General features: G+C 37.5%; 1 protein-coding gene across 1 annotated transcript; it reads right to left on the minus strand.

The window, feature by feature from the left end:
- Positions 1–1,531: 1,531 nt before the first annotated feature.
- On the minus strand, positions 1,532–10,421 carry LOC100814850 (ABC transporter C family member 5). Its single transcript, XM_006604453.4, has 12 exons — positions 9,813–10,421; positions 7,297–9,570; positions 6,860–7,180; positions 6,692–6,778; positions 5,053–5,745; positions 4,792–4,956; positions 4,264–4,558; positions 3,859–4,073; positions 3,330–3,635; positions 2,541–2,604; positions 2,181–2,420; positions 1,532–2,053 (listed from the first exon to the last, which is right to left on the minus strand). The coding sequence occupies exons 2-12, from the start codon at positions 9,409–9,411 to the stop codon at positions 1,941–1,943; spliced, it is 4,614 nt and encodes a 1,537-aa protein (XP_006604516.1). The 5' UTR covers positions 9,412–9,570; positions 9,813–10,421; the 3' UTR covers positions 1,532–1,940.
- Between the last annotated feature and the right edge of the window lie 14 nt (positions 10,422–10,435).

Genomic DNA, 10,435 nt, shown 5'->3' on the forward strand with positions numbered 1-10,435 from the left:
GCTGTGATGGAACACTGTCTTGCGGTTAGGCGCCAATGAGCGATCTTCATCTTGGAGTGGGCTACCACTATCTTCAAAACCAAACATTTAATGCACAAAAGTATGGAATAATTTTATGGAAAATGTTGACATTTTTTGTGTATAGATGGAAAGAAGAGAGTGATAAAGAAAGAAAAATAATGAGAGAAATAAAAAGAAAAATACTAAAATAGAAATGTGATCAAAAGAAAAACAAATAAATGTATTATAATACTAATAACTAATTTTATTGATCCAACGTAAGGCCTTACTATTAACAAATTCTGGATCTCCAACGAGAGTTCCTTTAGGTTGAAAATGATGTTGTCTGTACCCAGAGTTTGTTAATTATATAATCATGATTTCAACATTCTTAAAAAGTTGACCTTGACAACTTAAATTAAAGACAAGAAAGCACCAACACAGCCATAAGTCGAAGTCAAAACATGAACAAATAGTTAATTAGCATTGCCATATAATGCCCCCCAAAAATCCAACAACTCAATGAATTTAGCATACCATGTTTAATTAGACCACAATAATGATGCTTCTAGTTGAGAATAGAAGCACTAAGAGAAACATAAGAGCCAAAAATTTCAACATGCAAAGTTTGTTACCCCAGCAAAGTGTCTTGTTGGATGAGGGAGTTCCTTTATCAACCTTCAAGTTTTCAAAGTATAAACTAACTCCTGGGTCTCTCATCCTTACCTCACTACCATGCAACACTGAATTTGAGACACCCTGAACGTTGTTGTTTACATAAATGTTGATGCAACAACAATCTTTTGACTCACCCTTTGAGCTTCTATGCTGCAAGCGCATTGTTGCACCCACGTTTTTGCCGTCCAAGTTGATGTATTCGAACGAGTCATGCTTGAAATTTGAGTCCATGACAGAGTCATCACTGAAGAGTGTGAGAACGAGCCACCTCTTCCTGCTATTTAGTGTGCAAGGGGTTTATTCAAATATGATTATTTCTGCTATCACATGGCTTTAATATTTTCAGTTTTGTTAAAGTTAAGATTAGATCTGGAGGTTTCCTCTTGCTGAAGGAACCTAATGTTCCCCTGGAATGACTTGAAGCACACTTAACCTTTTTATTTTATTTATTTTAAGTAAAATTAATTTTTAGTCCAATAAAAGCCAAATGACAAGTTCGAGGCAATGCATAAATTATTACAAACTATATAAAATAATTTTTATGCTAATTTAAAATGTTATGTAATGTAATTTCTTATAATCTCACATTAATTTATTGCTTAATATATTAAATAATATAAAAATATAAAGTTAATTATGGCTAATTCGGCCACGATTTGAATCATAATGTAAATTGGTCCAAAACTTGAGCATTGGACCCCTATACATTCATAACATCCACGTTTTAAAAATTCCAAGAATGGTGAACATATTTAATTACTCATAGAATAAAAATTAAGAAAATTAACTAACATTTTAGGAAAGACAACTAATATAACTTTTATTTGGGGGAGGGGGGATTCTGAGCTTTGAATGGCTTAATTCTAAACTTTCACTACAAGAAAATTGTGGAATACACAAAACTAGTTTAAACTCTACACTTTTTCTAACCAAGCAAAATCCTAGTGCCTCATTCTACAAACTATTTCGTTACTTTCCTGTAATCACAGATCATCTTATTTTGTGTTACAAAGCATGCTAACCTTGCATGAATTTCTCAACTTTAAGGGGAATAATCAAACAAATTTCTCCCAGTAGGATGCTTGATTCATGAGGAGGCACAAACCTCTCCCTTTTATTTTGTTTGTTTCCATCTCGTGTCTCTATGCATGCCCCGAATGCAGCAGTGACATGCAAGGGTGGCATCACTTCCTGATTCAACTTTTGAACTATCTTAAGCTCCAGCCACCACACTATGAAAGCATTCACACCTTCCATTTGTTCTAAAAGTCTGGTATGCCACTTGAACGTGATGAGTACTCAGTCACCAGCTTCAGAAACATGGATGACTTATCCTCTAATAGTCTTGAAGGAGTGTTGAACTCTGCAACTCGACCTGCAAAAGTATCAAACAGATAGCTTCAGCACAGACTAGTGAACCATAATGCAAATTTATAAATGGAGAAGAAAAAAAAAAGATAGAAGTCAGGCAAAAGAACAAGACATGCTGTTTCTATACGCACCATCACTGAGCACAAGAACTAGATCACTGTCAATGACAGTAGGTATTCGATGTGCAATGGTGCAAACAGTGCATTCTTTGAACTCACTTCGGATAATCTTCTGTATAAGATTATCTGTGGCGGTATCAACTGATGCTGTTGCTTCATCTAGTACAAGTATTCTTGACTGCTGCAGCAGAGCTCGGCCCAGAGCAACAAGTTGTCGCTGTCCTACACTCCAATTATCTCCATTTTCTAGAACTGCAGGTTTCAAAGCAATTTGTTAAGATGGCTACTTGTTTGTGAGTAACACTATTTTCTATTTACAGGGTTGGGAAAGAAAGATAATGTGTATTTTCACATTTCTTTTTGGCCACCTACCTGGCGTATCAAGCTGTTGTCCTTTCTCACGGATAACCTCTCCAAGCTGAGACTTATCAAGTGCCTGAGAAAAATTAAAACCCAACAATCACACAATGCACAACCTTCTATTCAAATAGTCATAATTTTCAAAAATCAAGGATTATTGGTCTGTTTTCTTATACTGAGTAAGAGCTTAGGAGTGAAGATATAGAGTGGTTTATTGGGTTTATAAAATGGTATTCATCAGAGTAAACAAACAATCTTTCAAATTAGAAACTGAAATAACTTGTCAGTCATGGACAGGTAATCCAGTATCCAATTTTGATTAGTACCAGGTTTCTTTTGAATACCAAATTTAGCTCAGATGGAGGGTTACTTTTGGCATATGTGGTGAGTTTTCTTCCTTTATTTGCGGAAGGTACATATTGGAGGAAGTTTGTTAAGTATGAGAATAGTGGAGGCTCTGCTTGGTTTGTTTTTGGTGGGGATGTTTGAGGAAGTTTACTGCATAGGTTACTTCTAAACCAAGTATAGGAGATTTTTTCTTTATATTATTGACTTCAGGTTCTCATTCTCCCCTTTATTAATATCTGTTTTCTGTTTGATCTCTTTGCTTAGATATCCTGACCCCTCTATTGTTCCTTAATCCTGCCTTATTAACAATATTTCCATTTCAATAACAATAATTTGGCTGTTATAGACATAGACATCCAAAACCTGAATACAAGTAAACTGTATAAGCATTTTTCTAAAAGATAATACAAGCAGAGTAATTAAACAATCATGGAATTGTGAAGAAATACCAACCTCCCAAATCTCTTTATCTGAGTGCTCATCCAGAGGATCAAGATTGCCTCGAATGGTACCTTCAAATAAGGTTGGATCTTGTGGTATGATACTGAGATGGCTTCGAAGGTCATGAAGGCCAATCTCTGAAATATTAATGTTGTCTATAAGGATACTCCCACTTGTTGGTTCAATCAATCGAAATAACGCCTGAATTAAAGTAGATTTTCCACTGCCAGTACGTCCTACTATTCCAATCTTCTTTCCACCAGGAAATGTGCATGTTACTCCATAAAGCACCAAAGGAAGATTCTCCTTGTAACGAATCTTCAAGAGTGACAGAGTAGGGGTAAGAAGATTAAGGGTAAAAGACAGTTGCAGTACAAAAATCATAATAAAGATATTTCAATAATGTAACATGGCTAACAGCTAGGATACGATACTAAATCTTGTACACCAAGAAACATATTATCCCACCAAGATATAAACAATCGATATATGGCCTTAAAAAACAAGAAAAGAAGCACAAATGTGAAGCTGAGGTTAGTACCTTCAAATCAATTATTTCAATTGTCCCATTTTCAGGCCATGAGGATGGAGGGCGATAATCTTCAATAACTGTGGGTGCTTCACTAGGAATTTGGCTGTACTGATAAATTCTCTCAATAGATATAATTTTATTTTCAAGTTTGCAAAAGCTGAGTATCCACCGTGATAGACGTGCATTTAAATTCAGGCCATATGTCACAGCAAGTCCAGCCATGCCTATACAGAAAAAGTAACATCAATAAGCAACAGAATAATGTTCCACTATTGCATTCAGCATCATGTACAACCATCACTTGTGAAAGTAAATCTATTTTCTAATAAAACTACATAACTTGATCCTCCAGGATTAAGCATACCACTTGTGAAACTAAGAAGACAAAACAACTTATCAGAACAAAGTACTTACTGGGGTCGATACTTCCACGAGGAAAACTCACAAGTAATACCATACAGAAAGCAAATACAAAGGTTGACAGTAACTCCATCCGCAGGCAGAGCCACTCAATTGCAGAAAGACTGCAGAAGAATGGTCGTGCAAAGCAATCAAGAAGATAGAGGTTTCGCTTCATGAACCTTTTTTCTTGTCCAAAACCCCTGATGGTGGATGCTCCAGCAATAGATTCACCAAAAAGATGTATAATTGGAGACTTCTGGATGCTAACAATTCGAACCAGTTCCCTTGAGGAAGCCATGTAGTATTTCTGCGATGGAATTGGTTGATGGTTAGAACAAATCAAAACATAGGGAGGGTGACAGACAAACATTTAAAAAATAATTCAATGAATTGGAAGATTACTAGTACTTTGTCAATGTATCCTCTCTTTCCCTCCAGAATATAATTCTCACTTTCCCGCAAAACAAAACAGTTTGTCTTTTATGCAAATCTTTTTGATAAACAGTTAGAAAGATTTTAAGCTGGATGATTTCTAATTACCTGCATCCACAAACAAGCAACAGCCATTGGGACAACTAAGAGCAAAACTTGCCACGTAACTTCTGTCATTACACCAACAATACCAATAAGCTGTATTGTTGTTGAAGCAAACCCACCAAGTCTAAAAGGAATGTCAAGATCCACAACACTTTGATCAATTGATACCTGGTGCGATACAGAGGACACATTATAACTATCTACACCATACAGGTAGAGATAGGTTAGAAAAAAAATAGAAGATGGAAACAGAAGAGAACTTACCCGATTCAAAATCCTTCCAGCTGGTGTAGAGTCAAAGAAAGACATTGGTGCATGGAAAACACTTCTAAGCATTTTCAAAAATAGCTTCTGTGCAGCTGCAAGACCAAACGTAGCCACCAGAACAGCCCTTACAAATATAAACCATGAGCTGCCAAAAGCAAGGGCCATATAAACAAGAAGAAGAACTGAGGGAGTTACTTTGGGCAGGTCTCCTTCTGTTTGAGGATTAGCCCAAGCCATCCACCAATTGCTAGCAATCTGAAGGAACTGAAATAATGTTTGTGCAATGATTATGAGTGGAATCAATAAGCCTTTATATGCTGCTGCCATGTATGACAAATACACCTTCATGCTGACTCTACCTCTAATCCTCTCCTCTTCCTGAACAAGCTGTTTCTTTCTCGATCGTTTTGCTTTCTTCTTCTCTTTAATTGCTTTTTGATCTGAAATAGATGATCCCTCTTGCACTTCCTTTGCCAAACTGTCTATATCATTTGCAGAACAAATGGATTTCTTACTGGTCATAACACATGCCTCCAGGGATAAATTTTCATCTGAATCTTCAGAGTGAGTAGGGATATCCATGGCCTCTATGGCTTCATTGTGAGCTGAAACCAGAGTATTAAAATCTGTTCCTGCTTGTAAAAGATCGTCATACTTTCCTGACTGTATGATGCATCCTTCTTTGAGAACCTTCAAGAATGGAAAAATAAATTTAGAGAAAATCATCTTTACATCACATAAATTCTTTTAGTACTTAAAACTTTGTCAAGTGAAAAACAAACAGAAATTCCATATATCATGAAATATTTGAATAGGATTCTTCCTAGTCCTTGGAAGAATTAAATATAATTATACATAAAGATAAATTAAAAATATATGGTCAAATGCCAATTAAAGTGACTACACATCAATGTAGTAAGAAATACAGATTTATTAGAAGTTATTGAAAAATAATAATAAAAGTATCAGCAATGGATGCAATTAACCTAAAGATGAATCGAAAAGAGTTTTATTAATGAACTTTCTTGTGCATATATCAATTTAATATTACCTACAATTATCTATTTTTACTCCTGATCATAATTTTTACAATTGGCAACATCTCTTGTTGAAATCCTTATAAGAACTTCAGTTTCATATAAACAATATTTAAACTAACTCCTCTGTGTTGTTTTATACATGTTTCCTCATTGTATCTGTCAAATAGTAAACACCAGGCTCTATATAATTGTCAAAATCTAGCTTTTTTTAATATAGAATTCTCTCTCTCTCTATGTATACATATATATATACACACACACACATGTTTTTTAGAAGAAATACGTTAGTAAGTTATGACTTTTCTTTTGTTAAAAACACCAAAATGTATAACTTGCTAAATATTCCTTCTATAAAGAAGCAAGTGAATGTAAAACCCCCGACTTTATGTAATACAAAAAAAGAGAACTAAAATGCAAACAGGCTATGAGGAGAGAAACCTCACTTTGAAATACCGGAGGGCATCTTAAAAACTGAAGCCCTGAATCATGCAGGGAATACACAATTGTTAAATTTAAATGTGAAATGAAGTGTAGTCATTAACTTAGCCTCTTACTGCATAATGCATGAACGTGCAAGAAAAACTGTACAGCCATACCAATATCAAATCAGCAGCAGGAAGAAATTCAACTTGATGGGTCACATAAATGACTGTTTTATCTGCAAGTGCTGTCAATATATACTCCTGCAGTTCCATGTCAAAGGGTAAGCCAAATCCACAATTCATTTAAACAGTAACATCAAATCTATCCTAAGGAAAACTAACCCTAAACAAGTCTGATCCAGTGTGAGCATCAACTGCACTGAAGGGATCATCAAGAAGATAAATATCAGCATCTTGGTAGAGTGCCCGAGCCAGCTGAACCCGCTGCTTCTGGCCACCACTCAGGTTTATACCTCTATCCCCAATAATTGTAAGATCACCATGTGAGAAAAGTTCTAGGTCCTTTTTCAGTGAACAAGCATGAAGAACATTCTTGTACTTTGCTTTGTCCATTGGGCTTCCAAAGAGGATATTTTCTTCTATAGTTCCTGATTGTATCCATGCTGATTGGGAGACATATGCAGAAGAGCCACACACTCTAACCTGCAAAATAATCCAATGCATCTTATAAAAACTGTCACAATTCAAAAAGATTAAAATGCCAATAGAAAGATTAAAAGGAAAAAGATGGAATTAAAAGCTTAAGTGCACCAACATACTTCACCAGAAATTTTAGGAATCTCTCCAAGGATGCACAAAAGAAAACTTGATTTCCCTGAACCAACCATACCACAAACAGCCACACGCATCCTTCTTTCAACTTTCATACTTATCCCTGATAGGGTAGGTCTAGAAGATGAAGAAGGGTCCCAACAGAAGACACCACCCTTAATTTCTATAGCAATGTTAGTAATGCCTTGTGGCAAGACAATAGTTGCATCTTCCTGCAATTCCTCCTCCAGCAGGAAACCAGATAATCGGTCAAGAGAAACCTTTGTCTGAGCCATTGTTGACACCAAGTCCGGAAAATTCCTCAAAGGTTCTTGCAGGATCCTGAAAGTAGCCAAAGCAGAAAGTACACCACCAGCAGTCAGCTGACCACCCAACAATATGGAAGTACCAAAAGTGACTGCTGAAACAAATATAGGGGAGCTCCAGAATATGAAAGTTATGAAAGCCTGAGAATAGAGAGCTTTCCGAAGCCACTTGAACTCTACTCCTCGCATTTCCTCCAATTTCACTCTATATCTATCCTCCCAAGCTTGAAGTTTGAGAATCCTCATATTCCTCAGGCACTCAGATGTTTTTCTCATCCTTTCATCCTTAGCAGCCATTAATTTGTCTTGATAATTTTCTTGGATCCTGGCAATAGGAACAGTGACCGCGATGGAAATTATTGTAGCAATCAGTGTTGCAATAGAAGCAATTCCAACATTCTTATACAAAATCGCAAGGGCAAGAACAATCTGCAGAGGAAGCATCCACATGTCATGAAGATACCAAGAGTAGTCCCCTACCCTCTGAACATCAATAGCCATGTAGTTAACAACCTCCCCGCTCGTGTGACTTTGCTTGGCCAAGCTTGATATCCTTAGCCCCTTTCGATATACCATTGCAGTTAGAGCCGACCTAACATGCATACCCAAGATATCCACCCCAAGATACCACTGCCTAGTAGTAAAGGTCTCCACAAGCTTTGCCACAAAGAATACCCCTGCAAGGACATACCCCTCATGTGGGAAAATCTCTTTGCCAACCAAGTAATCAACAAAGTAACTTATCATATATGGACCAACATACGAGACAAGAGTAGTGACACCAGCAAACACAGCGTTACAAGCCGCCTCCTTCCAGAAGGATTTGAGAAGTGCCCAAGCCAACGAAGGCTGCCCGGATAGGTTTTCAGCCTTCAACCTCTCCCAATTAGAATTCAAAACCTTATAATTTGTCTTGGATCGGTCTTTCGGCGCAACAAGGGGAATGTCCTTAAGCTCAAGCGGCCTTTTTGCCCCAATGGAAAGAAGTGGATTCAACCAAGACAAAATGGCCAAGCTAAAAAGTCCAGCATCACTATAAGGAGTAACCTTGAGACACCCGGGATCCTCATCAACAAGCAATGGCTGTTGCTCCTCAGAACTCCTAAAAACCTTTATACCAGTAACACCCCTAATTGCCACAATACACAAAAAGGCAAGAGCAGGAGTGACGGCGAAATTCGCCACAACATGAGAACGCAGGTGCTTGGAACCTTCCATCCAAACCCCCCTTCCATCAACATACAAACCACACAAACAAATAACGAACACCACAAATAACCAAACTCTAAGCAAAACTGGAAACCTCTCACACGCCTTGAATTTGCATTGCAAAGCCGAGAAGCTCAACACAACCCAAGCTAAACCCTGCACAAGAGGCACAGAAAGAAGAGCCAAACCCAAATCCAAATCCAAATCCCTTCCTCTAATCAAAGCAACCCCATCAAACCCCAAGACCAAAACTTGCACCAACAGAACATAGAAACAAGACAACACCGACAACTTGAACCACGTTTCAATCCGAATGTCACGTGTTTCCAAATCAACACTAACACAACCGGGGCTGGCATTGCCGGTTCCGTTCTCCTTACCGAATCTAACTCCTCCCCATACACACACAAGCACCTTCCTCGCCGAAACAACGACGAGAAAGAGAATAAACAGTGTCAGGTTGGCACAGATTGCCACCAGTTCCAACAAAGGCAATCCGAGGATCGCACTCCAAAGGATCTCAAACGATCCCGAAGAAGAAGAAGAAAACAACGTCGAAGACAATATTTCAATTTCATCGACGGCCATTGTTGTTGTTGTGAGAAGCAAAACGCGGATTCAGAATAGTGAGTCGGTGATGGTGATGATGATATAGATGATAATAAGTGAGAAGAAGCTAAACTTGTTATGATGTCATCGAAACGTGGAAGAATGAAAAAAGGGCATTTCACCATCTGGAGGTAGATTCTGCAGACACATTGTTGCGCAAACAAAGATAAATTTCGTCAACACGGAACCCGAAGAAACAGAGACAGACAGAGAGAGAGAGAGAGAGAGAGGGACAGAACACGAGAATGAATAAGAGGTAGCAGCACCTCTCAGCGGTTTTATGCTTTCCAAAAACAGAAAGGGACAAACTTTGGGTGGGACTAGGAATCGAAAAAACAGAATCTGAAGGAAGAAGGCACCGAAAAACAAAATAAACTCACCTGGGTTGTTCTCAGAATAATCGCTTCGCTTGTTATGACTTATGACGGTGATGATTCAAGCTCTTACAAAGCAGCACGCCAATACAGAGAAGAGAACGACAAGGGTGGCGGTGATGAGAGACAGCTATAAAATAAGTACAACAACGTGTTACGGTCTTACGGAGAGTGAGTGAGAGAGAGAGAGAGAAGTGAATCTCTCTCCTCTGCTCTCTTTAATATTCTGTTATTTTGCCTTTTTAACTCTGCTGCCCTGTTGTTGGGTAATGGTGGTGGTGAGTGGTGACCATATAAAAGTTCCGTGTGAGAATGAGCAACTTTTTGTTTTGTAGCAGCTGTAAGAAAAATGGATGATGGTTCTTTTGGCTAGATGAAAATTGGAATGGTTTTCCACTGAGTTTAGATGAGCTCCGCGTGTGATGTGACTGAGGGGTGCTTAATGCTTTGCTTCATTCATTTATTTATAGCTTTATAATTTCATGAATCAATTAATTAATATTAAATTATTTAAATTTAATAAGGAATTAATTTTGAGTTTGAGTTATAGAACATTATGTGCTTTTTGTATTAAGTATTTGAAGAAAAAAATAAGATTGGTCTATTTTTCATTATTAGAAAGTCTCGTA

The sequence above is a fragment of the Glycine max genome, chromosome 19, assembly GCF_000004515.6.
Source record: "Glycine max cultivar Williams 82 chromosome 19, Glycine_max_v4.0, whole genome shotgun sequence".
Taxonomy (NCBI): domain Eukaryota; kingdom Viridiplantae; phylum Streptophyta; class Magnoliopsida; order Fabales; family Fabaceae; genus Glycine; species Glycine max.

Bases quoted from the DNA above. Each gene is read 5' to 3' on its own strand.
- LOC100814850 (XM_006604453.4), bottom strand. From the start codon at position 9,411: ATGGCCGTCGATGAAATTGAAATATTGTCTTCGACGTTGTTTTCTTCT. The intron at 4,559-4,791 runs GTAATTAGAAAT...ATTCCATCGCAG, and splicing joins TTGCTTGTTTGTGGATGCAG to AAATACTACATGGCTTCCTC. The intron at 2,054-2,180 runs GTGCGTATAGAA...ATACTTTTGCAG, and splicing joins AGTTCTTGTGCTCAGTGATG to GTCGAGTTGCAGAGTTCAAC.